The 27,481-nt window shown below is 35.2% G+C and overlaps 1 protein-coding gene across 1 annotated transcript in view; it reads left to right on the top strand.

Moving 5' to 3' along the window:
* Positions 1–27,481, top strand: part of DNAH7 (dynein axonemal heavy chain 7) — a 255,045-nt gene that overhangs the window by 91,694 nt on the left and 135,870 nt on the right. The window contains exons 23-29 of the mRNA XM_012776948.2: positions 8,492–8,660; positions 11,698–11,800; positions 11,922–12,049; positions 17,722–17,934; positions 20,441–20,539; positions 22,876–23,124; positions 25,609–25,758. Of these exons, the coding sequence (XP_012632402.2) occupies positions 8,492–8,660; positions 11,698–11,800; positions 11,922–12,049; positions 17,722–17,934; positions 20,441–20,539; positions 22,876–23,124; positions 25,609–25,758 (1,111 nt within the window). The remainder of the gene's footprint in view (positions 1–8,491; positions 8,661–11,697; positions 11,801–11,921; positions 12,050–17,721; positions 17,935–20,440; positions 20,540–22,875; positions 23,125–25,608; positions 25,759–27,481) is intronic.

Here is a 27,481-nt window from a genome sequence, read left to right as displayed (position 1 = left end):
GGGTTTTGTTGAGAATTTTTGCATCTATATTCATAAGGGATATTGGTCTGTAGTTGTTTTTTTTTTGTTGCATCCTTTCCTGGTTTTGGTATCAAGGCTATGTTCGCTTCATAAAATGTGTTGGGGATGATTCCATCCTCCTCGATAGTGTGGAATAATTTTCGCAGGAAGGCACCAGTTCTTCTTTGTAGGTGTGGTAAAATTCTGGTGTGAAACCATCTGGTCCAGGACTTTTCTTTTTAGGAAGGTTTTTGGTTGCTTTTTCAAATTCAGTACTTAATATTGGTCTGTTCAGGAATTCTATTTCTTCCTGATTGAGTCTAGCGAGGTTGTGTATTTCTAAGAAATTGTCCATTTCCTCCACATTTTCCAGTTTGTGTGCATAGAGGTTTTTGTAGCATTTATGAATTATATCTTGTATCTCTGTGGCACACGTTGTAATTTCTCCTTTATTGTTCCTGATGGAGCTTATTAGGGATTTTTCTTTTCTGCTTTTCGTTAGTCTAGCCAAAGGTGTGTCAATTTTGTTTATTTTTTCAAAGAACCAACTTTCCGTTTTGTTAATCTTCTGTATGGTTTCCCTGTTGTCAATTTCATTTAGTTCTGATTTGATCTTAATCATTTTACTTCTTCTGTTGGATTTGGGGTTGGTCTGTTCTTCTTTTCTAGCTCTGTGAGATGATTCATTAGGTTGTATATTTGTGATCTTATAGACTTTTGGATTAGGTATTTATGGAAATAAACTTTCCTCTCAGGACTGCTTTAGCTGTGTCCCACAGGTTTTGATAACTTGTGTCTCCTTTGTCACTTAGTTCAAAGAATCTTTTGATTTCCATCTTGATTTCCTTGTTTATGAAGTGGTCATTCAGCAGAAGGTTGTTTAGTTTCCATGACTTTATGTAGAAATGGAGAATTCCTGTTAGGGTTGATTTCTATTTTATTCCATTGTGATCTGAAAAGATACATGGTACAATTTCTTTTTTTTTAATTGTTTGAGACATGCTTTGTGTCCTAGGATATGGTCTATCTTAGAGAATGACCCATGAGCTGATGAGAAGAATGTATATTCAGTGGATTTGGGGTAGAATATCATGTAAATGTCAGTCAGACCCATTTGTTCTAGAGTTCTGTTTAAGTCCATTATTTCTTTGTGGATTTTCTGTTTGGAGGTTCTGTCCTGTGCTGTTAGTGGGGTGTTAAAGTATCTGACAATTATGGTGTTGTTTATCCATTTGTTTAGATCAAGTAGAGTTTGCTTTATGAATCTGGGTGCACCTAGGTTGGGTGCCTATATATTTAGAATTGTTATGTCTTCTTGTTGAACTGTACCCTTCACCATTATATAGTGACATTCTATGTCTTTTATTACTTTTGTTGATTTAAAAACTAAGTTGTCTGTAATCAGCACTGCCACTCTAGCTTTCTTTTGGCTTCCATTTTCTTGAAATATTGTCCTTCATCCCTTTACCTTTAGTCTAACGGCATCCTTGCAGGTTAGATGTGTTTCCTGAAGGCAGCAGACACTTGGCTTGTATTATTTTAATACATTTGGCCAGCCTGTGTCTCTTGAGTGGGGAGTTGAAACCATTCACATTTATTGAGATAACTGATAGGTAGGGCAGATTTCTGTTTATTATGTTGGGTTGAACTTTGTTGCTTTGTTTTCTCTCTTGAGCCATTGTGGTATCTGGGCTTTGATCTTTAGCTTTTCAGTAGATTTATATTCGTGAGTGTGTATTGTGCTGATCCATGGGTAACACTGTTTTGAGTACATCTTGAAGGGCTAGTCTTGTCTTAGTGAATTCCCTTAGTCTTTGCTTATCTGAGAATGTCTTGGTTTCTCCTTCGTATACAAAACTTAGTTTAGCAGGGAAATAGATTCTAGGTTGGGCATTATTCTGTTTCAGAAGAGTGAGAATGGGGCTTACAAGCAAGTCTCTCCTTGCTTGTAAAGTTTTAGTAGAGAAGTCTGGCATTATTCAGTTGTCTTTACTTTGTATGTTACTTGCTTCTTTCATCTTACAGCTCATAGAAGGGCCTCTTTAGCTGATATTTTGGTCAGTCTGATGACTGCATGTCATGATGTCTTCCTCTTTTCATTGAATCTCTGATGGGTCCTTTGAGCTTCTTGAACTTGCATATTGAGATTTTTACCAAGGCATAGGAAATTTTCCTCTATTATATCTTCAAATAGCTTATCTAACCCTTGAGTGTTTTCTTTTTCCCCTTGGGGTAACCCTATAACCCTCACATTAATTTTCTCACATAATCCCACATCTCTTTGTAGGCTTTGCTCTTTTCTCTTATTTCTCTGCTCTATCTCTGTGACTGATTTATTTAATTGGAAGGTGTTATCTTCAATCTCTGAGAATCTTTCTTCTGTTTGATCTACCCTGTTCTTGAGGCTTTCCACTGTGTTTTGTAGTTCCCTGAATTGATTCTTCATTTCCAGGAGTTCAGTTAGATTTTTCTTCATTATTTCAATTTCTTTAGTGAATTTTTGTTCCAGGTGCTGGAATCTTTTTCATTTTCTTTGCATTGATTATCCAGTTTTTCTTGCAAATCATTGAATTTTCTTACGATCCATGCTCAAATTCTTCTTCTGTCATTTTAGTGGTCTGATTTTGGATGCTTTCCATTTCTAAGGGGCTGGTGTTCCTCTTTGGGGGAAACAAAAACTTCTTTTTGAGTTTTTGTATTTCCAGAGTTCCTTCACTGATTTCTTTCCATCTGGATCAGTTGTTGCTTCTTACCTTTAGGTTTTTGTTTGGGTAATGACACGCTCTGTTTAGTCTCTGAGACCGTAGGTATGGTTTGTGGGTAATATTCGACCACACCCTGTATGATGAGTCAGTAGATGCCATAAAAAGGTGTGCAGAATGTCCTCCCTGTGAGTAGGTGTTGCTTGCTCGGAGGAACAGGCTACACTTTTGTTTTTGGGACCTGTAACCAGCTCTCATTCCTCTGAAGAGGCACTCTAGTGCCTCAGTTGGTGGGTGGCACCCTGGGACTCCCAGGTTTATCCTTATTCTCCACCTCAGTGAGGGCTGGTCTGGTAGTAAGTCTGGGTGGAGCTGGGTTGGTTAAGCCTGCCCTCAGGCACCACAAATGCTGTTAGCAGGGGTCAAAGTTCTGTTCTCTGCTTCTGGGGAAAAGCTGTCATGGAGGGGCTGGAATGGCCCCACTTAGTCAGAAAGGCTGCATGTGAGCGTGGGACTGCCTGAGACTTGGAGTCTGGAGCAGGCCTCGTTCTTTTCTACCCTCCCCAACTCCAAGGCTTCTCCTGGTTCTCTGCGGGCAGGCCAGATCTCATGCCACCGTGTCTCCCCTAGCAGTGTTGCAGGCTGGAGGTTCCCTGCATAGGGATGCCACCTGGGCTGGGCACATGGCCCCCCTTGGGAGAAGGGATGCCCTCAAGCACACTGATCCGTCCCTAAAGGCACACACACCTTACTAGGCTCATTCACGAATATCCCTTCTGTGCCTCAGGCAATGCGAGACCTGGCTGCACGGGGTCTGGTCTGCAGGTCTGACCTTTGGGCCCCAGAATTCAATCCCTAACCCCACCAGGGTTAGGAGTGCCAGTCCTAATTCACCCACGGGGAGCCCAACCAGTATTAATGTCTCTCAGCCTCAGGATCTGCCCCAGTTCCTGGAATTACTGGGCCAGCAGCACTTGGGAGGGCTGGCGGGTAGGAAGCTCACAGTCTGAGTACCCCTCAGTCAGCTGAAGGGCCCCAAAAGGGAAGGTCCCATTCCCTGGAGATGCCTCTGGCTGGGGGCAATATTGTCTCTCTCGGCAGCTGTGGATAGGGTCTGGGGAGGGGAGAATGGAGCAATATGGCGCCTGCCTCGCAGCTTGGGTCTGTGCATAGGGAGGTGCCCTGAGGGAGTTGGGAGCCTGGTGTTGCGTTCTACAGGCTTACCACTCACAGGCGGTGGCCATCTCTGGGCTGGTGTCCGCAGGTCTCTCCAACCGCTGAGTAGCCCACCAGTAGTCTGAGATGCCTGGGTGGGATAAGTTAACTGCTCCACCTACCCTGGCCGCTGGTCTCCAAGCTTCTTGGGAGGTCTCTTCTAGTTCTCTTCCGCAACCTCCTCCCGTGGAGTCTCCCGTAGTCTCCAGTACCCCTCTTCAGACCCTCGTCCTATGTATGTTCGTCTGCTTGCTTCTTTCTTCTAATTTCTTCTAGAAACTGTCCTTTTTGCAGAGACACTCTGTCTGGTTCTGTTTCTAGTCCACCATCTTGCTCCACCCCCTGTTTTATATATTTTGTATTTTTTATTATAGTCTTTTCATGGACAAAGGTTGTGCCCTATTTTTTCCTTTATCCCCACCACCAACACTTTTCCTGGCATGAAGTAGGCATTTAATAACATGTACTGAACACCCATAAACTGAAGGGCAGTTTTACATTATATTGCTTCCTGGAGAATGATTAGAATTATAATTTTTTATAAACAGTAAGGCTGTTCACATGTTTTATTTAAAACAATGATGTTTTCTAATAGAGGATAGTGTTTATGTCTGAGTCTTCCTCATTGGCCTGGTAGGAGTATTTTTTATGGAGCATGCAATGAATTAGGGCACCTCAGGCCCAATCACTTGAAGAATCTACACATAATCTTTAATGTTATTGCTTATGGCTTTACCCTGTACTCAGCTGAACCCTTTATAGATTTTATAATATTGGAATTCCTTTAGATTTAACATATATGTGTGTATATACCATGTAACTATGAGAAAAAAAGAATTCTTTAAATTTCAATAATGCAAGAAGCACTGTTAATTAATTACTATGTACCACATACTCTAGAAGTACTCTTGATAGAGAAAAGATAGAATCTCTGTATTCAGATATTTTTCAGATAGGAAAGGCAGAGTAGAAAACAATTACAAGACAGTGTACTAAATGAAATATTAGAGGTAAACATTAGGTGATATAGGTATATGTAATCCAGATGGAAATGGAAGTTCATGGAGGAATTTCCTGCTAACTAATTTATTAATATGAGGTATAGATGGAGATCTTATATTAAGAAATATAGTATTGAAGGATGAGAGGACTTAGTCAAATTAAAATGAAAAGGGGTTCTGTATCCTTTGATTGGTGAGTTTAATCCATTTACACTTAATGTGACTACTAAACTATTTGGACTTATTTAAATCATTTTTTTTGTGCTTTATACTCCCCAAGTATTAAATTTTATTTTGTTTTGTTTTCTTTGCCTCTTGTCCTACGTTTTATTAAGTGGTTAAATTTTCTGTGTTCATTTATCTCATCTGATATAGATATGATATGGAATATGATATAGGCTATGATATGAGATTCTATTTCATTCTCTTAAAGGTTATCTTATACTTTAAAAATGTCTATTTCACTTAATTAAACCTAAAGTTAATAAATACCTCTATCCTATTTCTGAATAATAAAAGGACTTTAACTACTTTAACTCCAAGTTACTGTCATTCATATTTCAAATTTTTGTTAAATACTAAATTAAACTTTGTCTTTTAATTTCTTTCCAAAGAATTAGTCATTTTAACTAGTTTATTGAATAAGCCAGTCTCAGGATACAAGCAGAAAGCAATTTATCACTGTTTTTTTAAACTTGCTTCATCAAATATTTCCCTCTCCTGGATGAAATCTAGGGTAGATCCATAGCTTTTCTAGTCACCTTAAAATATTAATAAATAATGTTAATTTTTTTCCAGATAGTAAAAATCTACTTGTATCTAATATCAAAGTTAATATTGCTCATCCAATTTAAAACTTTCCTTTTCCATCAGCTCAAGCTTGACTCAGGCTCAGAGCCTGAATTTGGGAAGGTAGATGTGGTCAAATTTTTTTATCCTTATCCTTGCATTCATCCATCAATAGCTTATATTTTGGTTCCCCCACTATTGGGGGTTGATGGGGGAAAGGAGAAGAAAAAGAAAAGGTAGCTTTGTATGTGATGGGCATCTTGTGTGACCACCATCTCTTAGCTGTTTAGTGATGTCTTAGTGATGGCACAAACCCAGATGCACCAGATCTTCCAAGGGATGCTTCTGTGGGTTCTTTGAAGCCCCTAATGACTGGATTCTCCTACCTGTGGAAAACACCTTCTAGAGCTGCCTGCTGGTGATTGTTGCTTTAGCCTCTGTCTGAGGCTTACCCCACACAGACCCGCTCTTTGGAGTTCTTTTCGATTCCAGCTAGGCCTCCAGCACAAGGAGTATGACTCAAAGATCTGGCATAATGACACACACATTTGTTTTCCCAGCAGTAGGAGTGCATCTCTCTTACTGCCCCCTTTTATTTTGCTCTGTCATCAGGAGAAACTCCAGGCATCCTCTTGACTTGAAATATTTTAGGTTGTGAATCAGCTCCCAGTTTCTGTGTTCTACAAACTCCAGGCGACAGATAGTCTGACAGGCTTTATGGGTAATTCTCTAAAGGTCCCTCAGTTAGCTTGGGAGAGGAAAATTGTTGCTCTTTCTGCCACCATACAGTGAAAGTTGAAAAACATAACACACTACCAACTCTTTCCAAAGAAATCCTCACTTCTGGCCTCTCATTTAAAATCTTCCTATCTACTTTTTACATTCCCTGACGATAGGCAAGGTACCAATCCAATTTTACTATCTATAAGAGAAGATGATCCAATATTTATTGTTCTCAGCTTGAAGCTTTAGTCAACATTCTGAGATAGAAAGAGCCATATTTAATATAGTGTTATATATTTTTACTGTTAATATTTATATAGGTTTACCAAAAATTGTTATCATTTTTCTCTACTTGTCATTTATTCTTGCTTTGTCTACTTCTGGTTTAATTTTCTCCTTACTAGGCAAGATCTTTTAGTAATTGTTTTAGTGAGGCTCTGTAAGTAGTGGGCTCTATCAGTCTTATGTAAACATGCCTCTTTTTTGTCTTTACTCAATTATTAAATGATAGATTAGTTAGGTATAGAACTATAGATGAATAGTACTTCCTCAGTCCTTCAAATTTACTATTCTTCTGGCCATCCATTGTTATCGTTGAGAAGTTTGTTATACTTATTCCTTTGTAGGTCATTTTCTTATCTCTATTATAATTTTTAAAATTTTCTCCTTATTGTTGATGTTCACTGTAATGGTCTAGATGTGTATTAGTATATATTTATTCTACCTGAGCCTTTTTCAATTTATGTCTTCAATACTGGAAAGTTCCCAGCCATTGCTGTTTAAATTTTGCTGCTTCGTGATTTTCTTCCTTCCTTCCTCTGTGCCTCTTCATTTTTCTTATGAGTGATTTTCTTTGAACAATTTTCAGTACATAATTCCCAATTCTCTTATGTTTATTCTGCTATTTAACCTGTTCACTGAGGTTTTAAAAGCCCAACGATTATATTTTTAATTGCTAGAATTTCAAGTTGTCTGTTTTACAAAATTGGCTTCTTTTTTTCTCTCATAGTTTTCTGGTGTCTATTGTTTTTTATTTAAAATCTCTTTTAACAGACTACTAGGATACCAAAGAAGGCAGGATGTCATGTATATAATAACATTCCAAGACCTTTGTTCATTTACTTTTGCTACAGCAAGTCTGACTCCAAACTCTGATCTCTCTCTCTCACAGTTTTAACTGTGAGCTCATTTTAGTAAGGGTTTATTTCCCCATGCAGTCTTGCTTGTTGTCATTTTTAGGAGGTGTCCATGGGAGCAGCTTTATGTTTATGTCTGAGGAGGGCTCTAGATTTTTCTCTGGTGTAGGATAAAATGTTAATGTTAATTTCTCAGTTTGGTTAATGTGCCCACTGATAGTGGAAAGTTGGACCTCTCTTTTCCCCATAAATGATGTAGGCTTTTCATTAGGCTCTGCATGAAGGGTAAGCTTCCTTGTCTCTTTTCTAGTTGACTTTTCTTTTTCTTTCTCCAGCAAATTACTAGCGTAATTCTAGCTCCAATTCAGAGAGAAGACTGCCTTTCAAAGCTTCTGGAATTTACATAGGTGGATCCATTCCAGCTCCTCCACTTTGCTCAGTTATAAGGGGTTATTTTCTGTTTCTATGTGAGCATAAATACAGTTGTGTTTGTATACAGATCCCAAAACAATCTTTTAGTGTCCAGTTTTCTAGCTTTGCATCCCTTCTGCATTGGTAATTTCCCTTTCATTCTTTCAAAAATAGCCATGTATTTTTAAATTATTATTTGTTTTCTTTTATGTAGCATTTCTCTATGCTTATAGTAGGGGAATTGGTGGTTCAGTGTCAGTTGAATTCTCCATGTTGGCCAGAAGTCAGCATTGAATTTCAAAAGTGAATTTGTTTGGAATTTGTCATATGTACAGCTATTCAGAAGTAAAACATAATAACAAATAAAGTAATGGACAATCAGATTTTTCAGAGGTTAGTAGGAAGGAAGAAATTATTATGGCAAATTTAGTTCTCAGTGTAAACATTCCCTCTGCTTAGTACATGAAAAAAAATCACATTATTCTACAAAGATTGTCTGTTTAATGCATTTCAGAACCTTATTTGGAGCCCTTCACTTGCACCTTGGAGGAGCACCTGAAGGTCCAGCTGGCACCGGGAAGACTGAAACTACCAAGGATTTGGCAAAAGCTGTAGCCAAACAATGTGTCGTTTTCAACTGTTCTGATGGGTTAGATTATTTGGCTTTAGGAAAATTCTTTAAGGTTTGAATTGATTCCTCATTTTTTACATTAGGATAACTGATCAGACAGGAGGCTATTTATAACGAAACGTAATTGAATTCAAGTAAAGGATTTACTGTAGCTTAAGTAAAAGTAAAATAATTCTCAAGGAAAGGGAGGTTATAACAAAAGCCTATTTGGGAAGGAGCTTCCTCTCCAGTGCCTTCTAAAATGGATCGTTATTACTGATAGGAATGAGCAGTGTTCCTTAAATACATTGAAGCAGATAAAAGTTTGAGACCCACCACATCATGTAAAAGTTGTGGAACTCTTAAGACTTCTTTAACCTGCAGATCTTATTATCAACAAGTTATTATGGTTCAATAATTTACTTTTACAAATACATTCTAGTTAATCTTTTTCAGTGAACTTTTCCTTGTTTTATTATTTGATTTTCCTTTTTTAAAGTTTTATTTATTTTTGTTGATAAATAATAGATATACATATTTTCAGGGTACATGTGATAATTTAATACATTCATACAAAAGAATTTATGAAGACCAAATCAGTGTTTCATTTGTTTTTTTTTTCCTCATTCTGAGTTAAACTCCCACTCTAATTTCAAATGTGGAATTAAAGATGCCAAGTCACTGACTGTGAACCTATGATCATCTGGTCATTTTAGCAGCTTGTTGCTATAGCCTGTTATTCCTTAAAATGTTAGGTGGCACAAGTGAACACAAAACGATCCATTTGGGATTGTAGGTTCTTTCATATTTATTCATTTATTTATGTTTTCTTTAATTTTCAAAGTATGTTCTAAATATTCTGTAAGGTTTTCTTTTCCAAATTTCTCCAGAAAAAGTTAATGTTCTAAAAAATAAACAAACTAGCAAAATAGAATATACCAACCCTAACCCATGTAGTAAACTGTACCTGACTGAAATATGGCCTGATCATTATATAACAGATCTAGGGTTTAAAATTACTTCACATTTGTGATGCTGAAACAATTAGAAAGAGAATTTTAAGAGGTCAAAATTATAATTAACAAAATACAAAGAAAACATTTGAATGACCAATTAACATTTTAATTCATCTTCTATAATGATTAACAACTGTGTTATAATGAATATTTTAAGAAATAAATAGCAAAACTAAAGGGTTCTACATGTAGTTTGAATAGCCATTCTTTTCCTAAATGTCTAAGGAAATATTTGGTATATTGCTCAATATTTGAGTCTATATAATGAATTCTTAATTCTTTTATTTAGATTCATACACTTAATAGTATTAAGTTTGCCTAATGAAAAGTGTTTATTGATTATGGATACCTTCCTTGTGTTAGGATCATGCCAAATAATGGGGGTACAAAATTAGAGTTCTTACTACCAAGAATCTCACATATTGTATTACTGTTTGGATATGTGACTTCCTAAGCATTCTGTTCACTCTGATTTCTAATCATACATTAGAAGTCAAAGTCATAGATTGAGTCTTCTTTCAATAATGGAAATGTACTATTCTTTGACATGCATAGAGTTCCAGTTTAATCAGTGTTTATTCAGAAGAATGAGCTGTGTACAAATGCAAGATCAACTGCAAATAGCTGTGTGCCTTTGTGCTAATTACTTAACATCTCTCATTACATTTTTTTTTTTCAAGACAGTGTCTCACTCTGTTGCCTGGGCTAGAGTGCTGTGACATCAGCCTAGCTCACAGCAACCTCAAACTCCTAGACTCAAGTGATCCTCCTGAGTAGCTGGGACTACAGGTGTGCGCCACCATGCCTGGATAATTTTTTTCTATTTTAGTTGCCCGGCTAATTTCTTTCTTTCTTTTTTTTTAGTAGAGATGGGGTCTTGCTCTTGCTCGGGCTGGTCTCGAACTCCTGTCCTCAAGCGATCCTCCTGCCTCAGCCCCACAAGTGTGAGCCACTACACCTGTCAACATTAGATTTATTGTGCACTTTATTATTATTATTACATTGTAATATTTAATGGAATAAGTATACAACTCACCACAATGCAGGATCTAATGCCACTGCTGACTTTACAGGAGGAGTAGCACAGGAGGTGATGTGAGCAATGGGAAGCAGCTGTAAATACAGTTGAAGCTTCGCTGGCTTGCCGTTGCTCATATCCTGCTGTGGCTGTGCAGCCAGGCTCCTAACAGGCCACACGTACTGGTACCAGTACCTGGCCCGGGGAGTTGGAGACCATAGTCATATGGTATACCTTTAGTTTGCATGTATAAGAGATATGTACAAAGTGCCATGAATCATACCTGGCACATACAGTATATTCAGTGAAAAATACACACAGACACACATTATAAAATGTATGTTCAATAAATATCTATTGAATTTTTTGATGTTTTCAAGTGAAGCATGGTGGTGCGTGCCTGTACTCCCAGCTACTTGGGAACTGAGGCAAGAGGATCACTTGAGCCCAAAGTTTGAGGTTGCAATGAGCTATGATGATGCCACTGAACTCTAGCCCAGGCAACAGAGAGAGACTCTGTCTCAAAAAAAAGAAAAGTAAATATGAATTCAGACAAAGCTACACATGCTCGATTTTCCAGTTTTTCCTTATGACCAAATGGCACACATTTGTGAGGCAGCTTTGGGTTAGGATTGCAAATTGGAGCCTTAAACTATGTTAGTTAATTACTAAGGTGCTCAAATCACAAAGCAGTCTCATTGGCGACTGAAGTCATCTTATTTAGAGGATTATCATAACCCATTCTATAGCATCCACATGGAAAAAGCAAATAAAATCAGCTTGTAAATAAAAAACAAGAAAAGCTTTGAAATTACAGATATATATCGATCTAAATAATAAGAAAAATACAGAAAGTAGGAAAAAATCAATTGGAAAATTTTCCAGTTGATCATATTATTTATTCCTGCAGAATAATGAATTGATAATGGAAAAAATAAGCTGTCTAAAGATAAAGGTGAATAAGCAATTTCCTTGATAGGATATTAAATCCTTGAAAAGATCAGGTGAAAATGCAACATTTCAATGCAATATTCAATCAGATAAAGTTGAAAATTTTCATTACTCTTTTCTCACAGGGACTGTTATCTTGTGGAGCCTGGGCTTGCTTTGATGAGTTTAACAGAATTGATTTGGAAGTACTTTCTGTGGTCGCTCAACAAATCCTTACTATCCAAAGAGGTAGTGGACTAGTCTGTCTTTGCATTATGTAAAAATAAAAGCAATATGAGAGGTAATGAATGGTGCCAAGTCACATTTACATGAGGTATTGCTAAGTCATTTCATTCCTGATTACCCACAGGTATTAATGCAGGTGCTGAAATACTGACATTTGAAGGAACTGAACTAAAACTTGATCCCACGTGTGCTGTCTTCATAACAATGAACCCTGGGTATGCTGGGAGATCAGAACTGCCAGATAACCTGAAGGTATGGAGAGAGTAATTATTATCTATTTCTTTTCCATAATTTATAGAATTAATATATGAAAAGAAACAATAGGCTGTCCTGGAATTTTATGCAAAATATTTATTTTTAGTCATTATAATATTTTAGAAAGTAATTTTTAAAACTTTGAGTATCTTTAGAAAATAAATATGCACATCAGGTGCAATTTCCAAAATGTATATTTTTTAAATAGTGCTAATTATAAAAAATTAGAAAATTAAAAAATACTAAGAAGTTACCTATTCTACTACTTACTGTATTGTGTCTCCCCAATTTTAAATGCCTTTTTTACAATGTTGGAATCAGATAATTATGTATGCTTGGTGGGTTTGTTTTTCAAGTTAATATTATAACGTGAGAATGTTCCCAACTTTATAATCGTAATTCAAACTGTAAATAAATTTACTGAAACTTATCTTACTGTTGGATGTTTAGGTTACTTTTAGTTTTCCTGTATTATAATATCACAATGGACAGTCTTTACTTAAGGTTTTTGTCTATTTTAAAGCATTTATTTAAATAGGTAGGGTCATAGGACCAAGAGCTGTGTTGCTAAATTGCCTTTTAAGATAGGTTGAAACAATTTACATCCCATGTCAATTCTCAATTTTCATAGATATCCCGCACTAATTGTGTTTATTTTTGCCAAAAAACAACAAAACACTTTCTTAATTGAATTAACTGGCCCTTCACTTTTAAAAAAAGCAACTTCTTTGCTTATTAGTGAAATATGACATTTTCCCCATATCTTTGTTAGTCGTTTTGTATCTTTGGTGAACTGCATGTTTATGGTATGTGCATAGAGAATAATATTGAAGAATAATACAGTGGTAATTGTGGATCCAAAACCAAGTCTTCTAACTAAATCTTAACACTCCTTCCATACTTCACTTAGACTAACAGCTTCTCAAACTAATTGAGCGATTTTTCTTTTCCACCAAAAAGACTTTTGATCTGACTAATTGTTGCCAAGTATTTTTGTATTTCCATTTTGTATTTTCCGTTTCCATCCCATTTCATTTATCTTTCAGTTGTTTTAGTACTTCACCTTAGTGAGGGAAGGCATGATTAACAAATGAAAACTGGCAACTCCTCATTTTTCTAAAAAGCATTTTTCACCTTTTTATTGGGATTTTCTTTTGGAAAGTATTTTTTTGGTAGCAGTTCTTTTATTCATTAAAGAATAAGTGCTATTCTTTATTCAGTTGAATCAGTATGAATATATAAATAATTGTAAAGGCAAGAAAGGCAAAATCTGTAAATAGCTTATAAAAAGCTGGTAACTATTACTAGCTGAATCCGTTAATGCCCTGTGCAGACCTTTTCAGTTTTATTTACTGTGCATGTTGAAACAGTGGTAAAATATTCACCTGGTGGTTCTTAGGGTAATGTATTTTGTATCTATATTAGACAGAAAACTGTTCTCAAATTTTGATAGCTTTTTTTGTTCCTCCCATTGTGCAGTCTTCTTTGTTAGAGCTGCTACAGAACATCTGTTTTTAAGTGTATGTGGAAATACCTAACAAGTCTGAAATGAAAGAGTTACATATTTCTAAAAAAAAAAAAATCTGATGGAGCCAAGAAATAATCATTACCAATCTTCAGAATCATACTTGAAATCTTCCTCTTCTTCACTTGGTGCAATCAGTCACCAATGCCCAGGAATCCTATTTCACAAAAGTCCTGTAATCCCTTCTGCATCTGTCTGTTCTCACTGCCACACCTTACTGCCACCCCCTTCTGTCTTCTCCAGTGTGTCTTATTGCAACAGCTCACTCATCACCAGTCTCTTCCCCACTGAAATTCACTATAATGATTTTCCCACTACAGTGCTACCAGTGTTATCTATCAAAAGAAATCCAATCAGATAATTTCCAGCCTTAAAAAAACTGCTGGGCTCCTTTTTGCCTATAGAATAAAATTCAAATTTCTTAATACAATCTATGAAGCCTTGGCATTAGGATCCAACAGCATCTGTCCCCTCATTTCCCTGCATGTCTGTTACACTGGGCCTTACTAGCCTCTGAACATCCCAGGACTTTCCACATGCTGTTTTCTCTCTCAAGTGTTTTGCTAAACCACCACTTTCCTGCCTGACAAATTCATACTTATCCTATAAACTAGCAGTGAACCACTGAATATACATACAGTTCAGATGTGACCTTCTGGGTAAAGTTCCTGGACCTGGCAGAGGTTTATAGCTGAGTCCTAGCATGCACATGTCTGTGGGTTCTTTCTGGACTCCTCTGTTAGGTCTCTCTACTTGTACCTTCTAAGACTTGGATAATGGATTCTCTCTCTCCAGTTCTTATTCCTTTCTCTCTGTCTGGATCTCTGGTTTATTCTACATAAACATCACTGTTAGAGAGTGCTCATTCTGCCAGGAGGTATCTAGGGCAAGACTTAAAATGGCTCCAGCTTGGCCCTTTTCTGTATCATGTACAGCTCGTGCGTCCTTTGTCCTAACAAACTCTGGGCATTAATCCTGCAGCCACAGGCCACTTTTGCTTTCTCAGACATGAGCCTGGAACTGATCCATATTTCCCCAAATGTGGGATGCCTTCCAAGCTCTCACTGAACTTGGAGGTAGTGAAGGGGGTTGTGGGGACTCACGACACAAACAGCAGCTTTCTTCAAAGGATATGTTTTCACAAATCCTCCCTCCTTCCTTACTCTCTCAAATATGTTGTGATCTATAGGTAGATGAGAAGGTTCCATGGTGGAGTACATTTTGTTTGTAAATATTGCATAGTGGGCAGATCATGTGCACTTTGGTAACTGATATATATTACATCATGCCATGCAGAAAGAGTCCCATTTTGACATCCTGTTACATCTAGACAAAACCTGCGTAATTGAGTAATTTTTAAAGCACATTTCCACTTTAGAGAAGCTGTTATTTTAAATTGAAACTATTTTGAAGAATCAATACACAATGAGCATTTCAGAATAGTTAAGTGTTAGATGTCATGATAAAACAAGCATATCCTAGATCTCCTAATGTCACAAAGCTAATAACCTGATACATAGGATAAAATGCCCTAGTAGTAGTGAGGGACAAAAGCAAAGTAGACCCCTAGTTCTCCATTTCACTCAGTTAAAATCTGGCTGATTCCTGAGCAGATCAAAATATTCTGAAATCTATTTCCAGTTCCTTAGAAATGGTAAGAAGTTGTTGCTTGAATTATTTTTTACACCAATATGAAGTCCTTTGAAAACATACTCCCGGAAGTAGACAGATTTCTTTAGGTACCACATTTCTTCTTCCATCAATAGGGCAGAAGCTACAGAACAACTATTCCCAATTATTTATTTCTGCTGAGATATACATGAAAGATTATGCTCACATTGATTACATATACTGGCATTTATTCAATTCCTGGGTCTAGATGTATTCTCTTTGTTTTCACACTCAAGAATGTATGTCATTGGTTAAGCTAGAATCCAATTTAATTTTTTTTTTACAAAGTACTAAATTATCTTCAAACTTACTGCTATTACTAACAAATTATTTCTGACACATCTAAAATCAAACCATATTGTATAAATATGTCACTTACCCTGATTGAGAATCAGTGGATCAGGCCTAAAACATATTGTCATCAGGATGCTTTTCACTGGGATAAATAAGTAGCAATGTTAAATCTTTGGTGGAGGACTCTTAATAAGTAGAACATCATGATATTGTCTTGAAACTTCTTTCTCTCTATTTTTTGTTTCTCTAGTCACCAATGAACCTGTTTCATAGTGTTCTACAACCTATTGCTAATAATACTGAGAGAATGTGAATAGGAATTTGTGAAATACCTGGGGTTGTCAGAGGGAAACCTGCATATACAGTGCAGATGTTGACCCTAAACTAGTAGCAATTTGTACTATTGTAAAAAGACTGTCTCACCTTAACCTAGTCATTGATTGGGTGACTGATTCATTAATTCAGTCATTTTCTCTTTTATTCATTGAGAAGGTAGTTTTTGAGAAGCTACCTTTTGAAAGAGATACCACTCATAGAGCAGCAATTCTCTTGTATTCTTTTTTCCTCACATGTGTAGTGATTAGAACACTTGCTTAAGCATCTCTATTCCAAGTTATTTGCACAACCTATATTTTTAAACATTTTACCTTTTACTATTAAAGGATGGAAAAAAGAATAGTACTGCTGTTGATAAAATAGCATTACTAAGGCCTCTAACTACTAATTAACGTAACACATTGGCAGGATCCTGCTTGATGTAAATCTTTCATTTGTTCTCAACTTAGAAGAATCATAATAGATCTCTTAAGCAGGATGCTCTTATTTTCTATCTTCCTTATGTTTTTAGTAATTCAAATAATTCCCAGAAGGTATTTACAAACTATCTGAATATGATTGTCATTCATTTTGGGAGCTTCCCCCCACCCCTTAAAATATTGTTGTTTTCCCTTTTTAGTATAAGAAAGTCATGTTTTAATACATGAGCTATTGAATGAGTCTTGATACCTACTAATATTCTACACCTAAATTTTCTTATTTATTCTTTTAAAGTCTGTTTTGTTTTCTATTTACTTGCCATCCATACATTTATGTGTCCCACAATATTTAAAATATCATGAGAAAAAAATTATAATTTGGAAAATTGATTTATCTCTAATAATAATTATCTATAACTTATTTCCAGTTTTCTTTATTATGCTTGCTGAAAGACTGACACGTTGACTTCAGATTCAAAAAGATTAGGAATTTCTCAAAATATATCACTTACTTAATATAGTCTTGTTAATAGGGGTCAACTGATTAGCCCTAGATTATACAATTAAGTCAATCCCTGGAGATCCTTGCTTGAAGCCCTGTCTCCCAGCAATAGGCATTCACCAGTCCAGATGAGAAACCTGGCTTTTAAACATCCTGGCAGAATCTGATGTTCTTTCTCCTATAACATGTTGCTTCCCAGGAAGAATATAATGTAATTGAAGATTAACACTTGCATGAAAAAGAATTTATACAAAAAGCTAATGACATATTTATTATATAACTATAACAGGAAATCAATTTTTAAATTGTTTTTTATCTATATGATTTGAACATTAAAATTTAATTTTATTACTGAAAAGCTATAAAGTCATAGCATGTTATGAAATAAAGAGCAAGGCTTTCATTATGATGGTATTTTTATTTTTTGAATTTCCTAATCTTTTTATGTATATATTTTTGCCTTTTATATTATTTTTATTGACACATACATAATAATTGTATATATGTGTAGGTACAGAGTGAGATTTTGACATGTATATAATGTATAATGATCAAATAGAGTAATTACCATATGTATCACCTCAAACATTTATCATTTCTTTGTGTTGGGAGCATTCAAAATCTTCTCTTTTGCTATTTAAAAATATAGAATACATTATTGTTAACTGTAGTCACTCTACAGTGCTATAGAACACTAGAACTTATTTCTCCTGTCTAGCTGTATTTTTGATCTGTTAACCAACCTTTCCCTATTCACCCCTCACCCTTTCCAGCCTGTAGTTACCACTATTCTTCTCTCTGCTTCGATGAGATCAACTTTTTTTGCTTTCCCACATGAGAGAGAACATGTGGTATTTATCCTTCTGTGCTTGGCTTATTTTATGATGGTATTTTTAAAAGCACCTTTTCTACACACCCATAGGCTCTCTTTCGGACAGTAGCAATGATGGTGCCTGACTACGCCATGATTGCTGAAATAGTCTTGTACTCCTGTGGGTTTGTCACTGCTCGGCCACTGTCCATAAAAATCGTGGCTACTTATCGCTTGTGTTCAGAGCAGCTGTCATCTCAACATCACTACGACTATGGAATGAGAGCTGTGAAGTCAGTGTTGACCGCTGCTGGGAATCTAAAGGTAGAGAATGCAAACGTTGCTTAGTTGTAAATTTCCCATGTATAAATCTCAGGTCTGTATGTCTTCACAGAGTTCCAATAACTGGTTGGTTTCATTAACTGACGGGGAAAAAAATCAATTATTGTACTTAAAAATGTGTTACTTTGCACATGTTGATTTGTTTTTATAATGATTGTAGGTGATTTTATAGAAGGATTACACATGTAATTGTTAGTGATTTGAGCTCTCTTCTATAACTTTTTAATACAAAACTGGGTACTACCGAGGATTCTGAGAAATATTTTCAAGGATTTCAGTCTATATTACATATGAAACATTAAAGGAAATAAGTATAATTAATAAATATATTCAAAAGTTTCTAAATATTGTCACTTAATATAATTAAACAATTAGAGCCAACTGTGAACTAGTAGTAATAGATTTGCAGTATACTGTTTGCATTCAAAATGGTATAAATTATACTGTACATATGAAAACCCAAATACTCTAAGATTTGTCTAACTTTTCATTGGAAGTATTTTGTGGGACCATGAAATATAACTAATATAACTAATATAATATATTAGTTAGTTCTTTATGAAAACAAGATAGGCTACAGTTAATAGCAAAATGCAAACTGTGACCTTGGAGTTTGCAAAATTTTCACATTCATGATTTGTAGAAGATACAGATTTTAAAATATATTCTACATTATTAAGAACAATGGCATGCATTTTTATCTTCTATAATAATGTTATCAAGAATTCTGATATATGGTGATGACATTGTATTTCACATTAGCCTAACGTAACTTCAAGTCATTGTTTTTTGCAATAAACAAAAATGACTAGAAGCAACAATTTGTATTAACTTGGCTTGTCAGGATTACATTGTGGTCAGATAATGGGAAAGATAATGCATTGTCCTAGTGTATGTCATCACTAAAATCTTGACTATGGAATTGAGCTATTAAAGTTACATAGCAAATGAATCCTGCAAATGAATCCTATCATTCTTTGTCAAAAGCTAATTTAGAGTTGTTGAATGTTTTGGCCTGAATATTTTGAAGTTTGTTTCTATTATATCAAGAGACAATTTAGACACTATCTTCAAAATAATAGTCTCTCAAATAGCAAAAGAGACTTCTGACACTTCATAATTTATGTGCAGTTAGATTGATCCAAAAACAAAATCCAGATGAACAGGACTAGCCTTTGCATTGGGGAGCTCTGGAGATTCAGAGACTGGATCTGAATGCCAGGCTTCACAGACTTTGCAAAGTTGAAGCCAGTTAAGTATGAACATAGCATTTATTAGTTAGAAAGATTCTAGAGAAAAGGGAGAGCGTTCTGGAAACTTAGATGCAGGGGGAAGAGAAACTTTGGAGTGAGAATTGAGTAAATTATTAAAGTTGGGAGAAAGAATTCTGAATTTAGATTTTTGTTCAGATTATTATAAGTAACAAGTTCAGGGCTCAGATGTTTAGTAAACTTTGGCTATACCACAAATGTTTTAGAATCTAATGTAAGTTTTCTTAACATCCTCTACTATACTGACTTAGCGCCTTAACCAGCCTCTCCCCTCTCTCTGTGGAACTTGCTGACACACATGGCAGCATGGTGAGCACAGTCAGCATCATCACCTGTTCTGTCCTTTTTTGGCTTCTGTCAGTGAGTTGTATTCCTCACTTAGAGCCAGTTTGCTCGTTCTTGAACATTTTTTAAGCCAGTTGGACATGTAGTTATTATTTCATTTCATTACATTGTGGGGAAACTGATGATATATAAGCATAAAATGACGGATTTTGTTTCTATGAAAACTAAGTTCATTGTTTTAAGAAAGCTTCAGTAAAGATGAAATGCTAAAACATTGACTTTGAATTAGATGCAGATGAGAAAAGTGTGCAAAACTGAAAACAGAAACTTAAAAATTTATAAGGATGATACACTTAAATTGTCTTAGAAGTGTCTTTGAAGAGCATTATCCCCTTTGAAAACAAAACAAAACAAAACACATAATAGGACAGAGTAGACGATGCATTATTGATGTTGTTTTGCAAAAAAAGAGAAAAGGTACAGAACTCTGCACTCACAGAAAAGGCCTTGGCTTCAAAATATGGGCAAATGAATGAATATGTTTTAAATTTAAATGCATCTTCAAAATGATTGCCCACTTTCAATAATTTTTAATCAACCCACAACTAGTCTTAAATGCATAGGATAAGCAAGCTATATCCAATATATTGGCAATGGCAACTCCCAAATTATATTAAATTCATGGTTAATATCTCTTTGCCTAGCATTTCTGTGAAAAGGTAGTTGTTCAACCTAGGTTTTTATTATAAGGTAGTAAAAAAAATTCAACAAGTGTAAATGTCAGTTTCTAAAATTAACAATCCAATAAAATGAAAAGAAATAAGGACATTTTTGCATTTGTTTAAATTGCCTATAGATTTTGTGTATGTGGACATAAAAGGGAGGTGCAGCTAGCAGATGCAGATATAATCATGAGTATATTTTTATTTTAGCTGAAATATCCAAATGAAAATGAAGAAATTTTACTGCTTAGATCTATCATTGATGTAAATCTGCCAAAATTTTTATCCCATGATTTACCACTCTTTGAGGTAAGAACATTTATTATTCCAATGTATCAGAACTCTTATAATAATGTATTTATCAAATGTCCAAGTTGGGAAAGTTCCCTGTAGAACTTCCACTATGGAAAACAATGACAGAGTATAGGGAAACGTAGATCATTCCATGTTTTATTTGAAGGGTGTTTAGCTAGTTGTGTTGCTTTGGATGGCTTTCAACAACTTGGGTTTTTAAAATAGTACCTTTTCTGCTGCAGCATATAATGACCACACAAAAGTTACAAAATGTTTGCTTACAAATTCCACTAGAATGTAGGCTCTGTAAAGAAAAGTAATTATTCTAACACACCACTGAATCCCTAGTACAGTACAGGCACAGCACTTGGTAAATGTTTGTCCAATTAATGACTGAAGAAATAAAATAAATAAGCCTAATTTCTTTAAAAGAATGAGATGACTTTAAGATGAGAGAGGAAGTATTAGAATAATGTTTGAAGTTTCCATAATATCATTTGGTGTCATTCTTTTCCTCCTCCCCCTACGAGGTCTAAGTCTGAAATCAAGGTGTTGGGAGGCCATGTGCCCTCTGAAGGCTCTAGGGAAGAATTCTTCCTTGCTTCTTCCTAGCTTTCCATGGCTCCCTGAAACCCCCGAAATCCTTGGCTTATAACTGCTTCACTCCAGTCTCTGCCTCCATCACGATGTGGCCTTCTTCCCTGTGTCTCTCTGTGTCTGTGTCTAAATCGCCCTCCTGTGTTCTCTTAAACAGACGCTGGTCACTGGATTTAGGGTCCACCCTAATCCAGTGTGACATTATCTTAACTAAATACACCTTCTTTTCACATGAGGTCACATTCTAAGGCTCTGGGTGGACATGAAATTTTGGGAGACACTATGATGTATCCATTAAAATGCTTTCAAACTAACTTTTGTATTTGTTTGAAGTATGGATTAAAGGTAATTATTTTGAGCATGGCTAGTTTTTCTAGCATAAATTGCTGAAAAGACTCTTTTCTCCACTGAATTTCCTCTACATGTTTTTTGAGAATTAGTTGTTTATATATGTGTGGTACTATTTCTGATCTCCCTATTCTGTTCCATTGATAGATTTGTTGCCTTTCCAATAGGGCAGTCTTTATAATAAGCCTTGAAATCAGATAGTGTTAGGCGTCCAACTTTTTATTTTATTATTTGTAATTTTTATTGTTGCATAATAAATATACATATTTTTGCAGTTCATGTTATAATTTAATACATTCACATAATTTATAAACAGCAAATCAGTGTACGTGGGATACCTATCACCTTAAATATTTGTCTTTATGCTAGAAACATTCAAATTATCTTCTAGCTATTTTGAAATGTACAGTAGATTATTGTAAACTTTAGTCACCCTACTGATCTATCAAACACTAGATTTTATTTCTTCAATCAAACCTTATATTTGTCCCCATTAATCAACTTCTCTTCATCCTCCTGCATACTTCCTAGTTTCTGGTAACTACCAGTCTACTCTCTAATTTCATGAGATCTATTTTTTCAGCTCTCACATATGAATGAGAACATGCAATATTTTTCTTTCTGTGCTTGGTTTATTTCACTTAATGTAATAATCTCCAGGTTCATCTATGTTGCTGCAAATGACAGAATTTCATTCCTTTTGTAGCTAAATAATATTTCATTGTGTGTATGTACCACATTTTCTTTATCCATTTATTCATTGATGGACACTTAGATTGATTCATCCAAGAGACATGAAAGCATTTGTTCCCACAAAGTCTTATACACAAATATTTGCAGATGCTTTATTTGTAATACCCCAAAACTAGAAACAATGAAAATGTCCATTAATAGGTAGATGAATTTAAAAAAGGCAGCACTTTGATACAATGAAATAGTATTCAGCAATAAAAAGGAATGAGCTATTGATACATGCTGTGACATATGAATCTCAAAATATTTATGCCAAATGTAAGAAGCCAAAGAAAAAAAAATAACATGTACATAATTTCATTTACATTAAATTCTAGACAATGGAAATAAAAATAGTAACTGAATACAAATCAGTGGTCATTTGGGGATGGGAGTGGGAGGCAGCAGGAGAGGAGAGAAGGACGATTACAAATGGTCACAAGAAAACTTTTGGGGGTGACACATATGTTAATTATCTTGGTTGTTGTGATGATTTCATTTATCAAATATTATACTTTAACATGCAGTTTTCTATATGTCAATCATAACTCTATAAAGCTGTTAAAAACACTGTTGAATTATTATTACTTAATGGCTCTATTTCCATCAATGTTAAGTATGTATATTCAATATAAACATATAAAATATAAATCCTCTAAATCATCTATCATCAGGGAATTACCTCGGATTTGTTTCCTGGGGTGAAATTACCAAAACCAGATTACAATGATTTGCTGGCAGCTATAAGAGACAATTGTACCGCCATGAATTTGCAAATGACTCCATTCTTTTCTGAGAAGATTCTTCAGATATATGAAATGATGATTGTGCGTCATGGTTTTATGATTGTTGGAGAACCATTTGGAGGAAAAACCAGTGCATATCGTGTCTTAGCTGGATCACTAAATGATATATGTGAAAAGGCAAGTGTGTTATTAATGGATTAATTTATTTATAATAAGCTTTGTGCAAGATAGAATGTACTGTCATTTTGAAAGACACTTTCAATGTGGCAGCTTAAAATCATGAGAAAAATGAGTCAAAGAGAAAATAAAATTAGAAAAGTAAAATTAAGCAAACAATAAGTTCAGTATATAAAGTATATACCACAAAAAGAATTTGCCTTTCAAGCTTTTCTTTCTTATTTTTTTAAATTATAAAGGTAATATATGTTCCTGTAGAAAAAGTTTGCAAACACAGAAAAATCTGAAACTTTTCCTTTAATACTTTAGAAGAGTAATTTTTAATTTTCTGGGTAGTTAGATTTGTAATCTTAACTTTTGTTACTAGCTTCTAATGTTATTGAATTGGAATGTGTGTGTATATATGTGCATACATATATAATGATATTATTCAAAATTCTTATACACAACACAGTTTGGTCTACTTTGATATGTTCAAGGGATAGGGCTGTTTTAAATTCTCCAAGTAATATTGTATTTCTGTTTACCTCTCCTTGTATTTGGAATAGTTTTTACTTTATATATTTCAATGTTTGTAGCCTATACAGGATTTGTGATCATTATATCTTCATTTACCTTTCAACTAGTATAAAATTATTTACTTGTTTTATTATTTGCCTTGGATCTACTTTGTCTAATTTCAATATTGCCACCCCTACTTCCTCCCTGCATAAATATCTGCCCCTGTCTTTGTGTCCATGAATGATTTACCTTTTATAAAAGATAAATAGTTCAATGGTCTTTATCTTTTCTAAGGAGAATTTAAATTCATTTATATTTATAATATTATCATACAAACTAATATGCTATGTATTTCTCTGATCTATTTCTTCTACTTTTATATTTCCATGCTATTTTCTTTCTTTCCTTCCCTTTCCTTTTTCTTCTATTTTTTTCAACCTTCCTGCTTGTCTTCCTGCCTTTTTTTATCGTGTATTTTGCTTATGTGTGTTTTTTTTGTTTTGTTGTTTTATTGCTTTATGGACTAATTGTTTTTGCTATAAAAAAATAAGTCTCTAAAAGAACCAAACATGGTGCTGCTCAAAGAGTAAAAGAAGATGAAGGTATGAGCAAGATTCTGGCTCACTTGTAAAGTCCAAATGGTTCATTATCAGGGAATCCTGAGTGACATTGAGATTATGTAAAAGGAGTAGGCTTCTTTAACAACCTCAAACAAGCCATTGCTTGTTGCATTTGGGATAAAAACTTTTCTTTGATGGCAGTGACTTTATCCTGATTAAGATGATAGAGCTTTCTATACTTTTGTATCTAAGAAGATACACTGTTAACTCTCTTCCTGAACAAGAGAGGGAAGCAAAGACCTTGAGATTGTTTTACTGCTTAAGATTATTTTTTTCATCTTTTCTTCAGTTTGGTAGTTTGTGTTCCGAGCCCTGAGGGTGGCAGTTAGAAGCCAGTATTGGGAAAAGTTGAACTTGTTATGTTGTATATAAAAAATAAATGATTATAAATAGGTGGAACACAAGGAATTTTTAGGATAGTGAAATGATTCTATATAATAGCATTAATATAATGGTGGATACATGGCATTATGCATTGAACTGTGCAACACAAAGAGTTGCAACACGACTCTAATATAAACTATAAACTTCAGTTAATAATAATGTATCAGTATTGATGCATCAATCATAATAATGCACCACAGCAGTGCAGGATGTTAATAAGAGAAATTGTGCTGGGCGGTAGAGGGAATCTATACTTTCTGCTTAATTTTTCTGTAAACCTGAAATCACTCTAAAAAAATAAAGTCTGTATACTTGAAAAAAATGTGTTATACCTGATATTAACATTTCTTGCAACAATGCCATTGACCACTTTTCAGGTTTCTGATATTAACTTTTCACTCCACAAGATGTATAAATTTTTCTATATTTAGATCTTTTCATTTCCTCTCAGAGAATGTTTTGTAGCAGGGGCCAGCAAATTATAGCTCAAATTCAGCCAGATTCAGCCCAAAGCCTAATTTTGTAATGCCAATAAACTTAGAGTTGTGTTAACATTTTTAAAAATTTGTTTCAAAAAGAAAGAGAAACAGAGAAGGAAATGTAATAGACCATACAAACCTGCAAAGCCTATGTTTACTATCTAGCCCCTTACAAAAGAAAATTGCCAACTCCTGTATTGTAGCTTTATATTTGTAGATCTTGCACAGCATTTGCTAATTTCATCCTAACTATTCTGTGAGCTTTTAAATACTGTTGTAAATGGTGTTTTAAAAATGTTATTTTTCAGTTATTCATTGGCGTTATATAGAACATACAATTGATTTTTATATATTGACCTTGTATGCTAGAACATTGTTAAATTCACTCCTTCTGATAGTTTCTTTGTAGATTCTTTAGGATTTTCTATATACACAGTTATATTTTCTATGAATAGTGACAGTATTCTTCAAAATAAATAAATGATTTTTTTTTCATTAAGGGGCTAATGGAAGAAAACAAGGTTCAAATAATTGTTTTAAATCCTAAGTCTGTCACCATGGGTCAGCTGTATGGACAGTTTGATTTAGTGTCCCACGAGTGGTCTGATGGGGTCCTCGCTGTCAGTTTTAGAACATTTGCTTCTTCAACAGTAAGTACTAACACTTTTGCATGCATATTTTAAAAGGTTATGATATTTCCTTCTAATTTCAGATTTTTTTCAATTGTTTCAAACAAATCCATTATTTTTATAGCTTAAGATATTTATTTAAATACAGTACTGGATAGTCTGGCAGTATTTCTGTGAAGAGCACTATCAACACCTACAAAAATGCCAGAGACCATGCTAGCAAGCACCTTTGTCCTGGGTGTGCATAGAGGAGAGGGCAATAAACAAAAAAGGTGGGACAAAGAGTATCTGATTCTTTTCTTTCAGGCCAGGTGATCCGGGACAGAGAGTATCTAAATGATATGCCTCTTAGTAATGTAATTCCTTTGCTTGCTCTTTGGGCTACTGCCATTGTCACACCCACTAACTTTAGATAGACTCCAATGTTTTGTGGAAGAAATTACATACCTTTGTAAAATGATGTTTTAAAGTTCTAACACTTTCCCTTTAGTGTGTTAGGAAGAGAATGGGATGCTTTGTGGAAAGTGGAAGAGGTAAGGCACATCCGTCTGCTGACAGCTGTGGATGGGAGAATAGGCAGTTACCTACTCCTGGATTATTCTGCTGGATGGCAGTTGCCCATTCTCATGAAAAAAAATCCACAGACCAACAAGTGTTAACTTGGTTGCCATAGTTTAGCAGGTTCTTCATAGAGTGTGCTGATATGGGAGGCTGGTGGGGCTGAGGCTAGAGACATTTATTTCTTAAATTATTTTAAATAAATGTGTCTTTATTCTGACTACATCCTAAATTTGGTGGTCTTTACCCACTTAAGGACCCAGCAGACCATGCCTCATGAATCAGTGTAGTAACATAAAAAAACGTGAAATTTCATCTCTGCTCTTATTGGCAGAAAGACTTGGGCAATGAGTAATGTAAGGATTGAGTCTCATGGTACAAAGTTCTTGCCCAGAATCAAGCTTTATTAGTAATTTTGAGGATAAAAGTAATCATGAGGCACAGGTGATACCAAAAGAGGTCTGCAATTGTTCATGTGGCTTCTTAGGCCCTCTCTTGCCACAGTGGATGCACTCTGGCCAGGAGTAACCTAGGAAGTCTCTCAATAATGTGTGCAATTACATTGTTTACACAGAAATAATCCTGACCTATCTCTATCATAAACTGAATTACGTAGCTTACATTATTACATTTTTTAGAAAGCTACTTCCTATAAATACTGAGTATCAGGGAGGTTAAGTAGTTCACCCAAAGGCCACAGCTCATAAGTAATGGAGCCAAATGAAAAGCGAGGTCCTTCAGACCTCAACGTCCAACGTCTCCCCATTACATGGCGGTGTTTCCCAAAGTGATGCTTAACAGGCGAGAGAAGCCCACAACACGAGGGAAAGATGATCTTGAGGTGATCGCTGAGATATGGCTCTTCCTTGCTTCTTTCCTGCCCACAGCCAGAACTGGCCTCTGAGTGTGGGTGTCACATGGCTTGAGCTTGGGACAGTTCTCCTGTCTCATAGGTTAATGCAGTTGGCCACAGGGACTGAGAATGTGTTAAGATGGATTAAAATCTTTCTCCACTTCAACTCGAACTCACACGTGCTGAAGGTAAACCAAGGCAACAGCTATATATAAAAAGGTTGAATTATAAAGATCTGGAAAGGAGATTCACTCTCTGGCTAATAGATGACCACTTCATGTTTGTTGAGCATTTGCTATAGTCTGGACAATTTTATAAATATTTTCTTATTAC

Source organism: Microcebus murinus, chromosome 8 (assembly GCF_040939455.1).
Source record: "Microcebus murinus isolate Inina chromosome 8, M.murinus_Inina_mat1.0, whole genome shotgun sequence".
Classification (NCBI taxonomy): domain Eukaryota; kingdom Metazoa; phylum Chordata; class Mammalia; order Primates; family Cheirogaleidae; genus Microcebus; species Microcebus murinus.
Note: the sequence above shows the minus strand (reverse complement) of the source record. Positions and strands in the feature narration are given on the sequence as shown.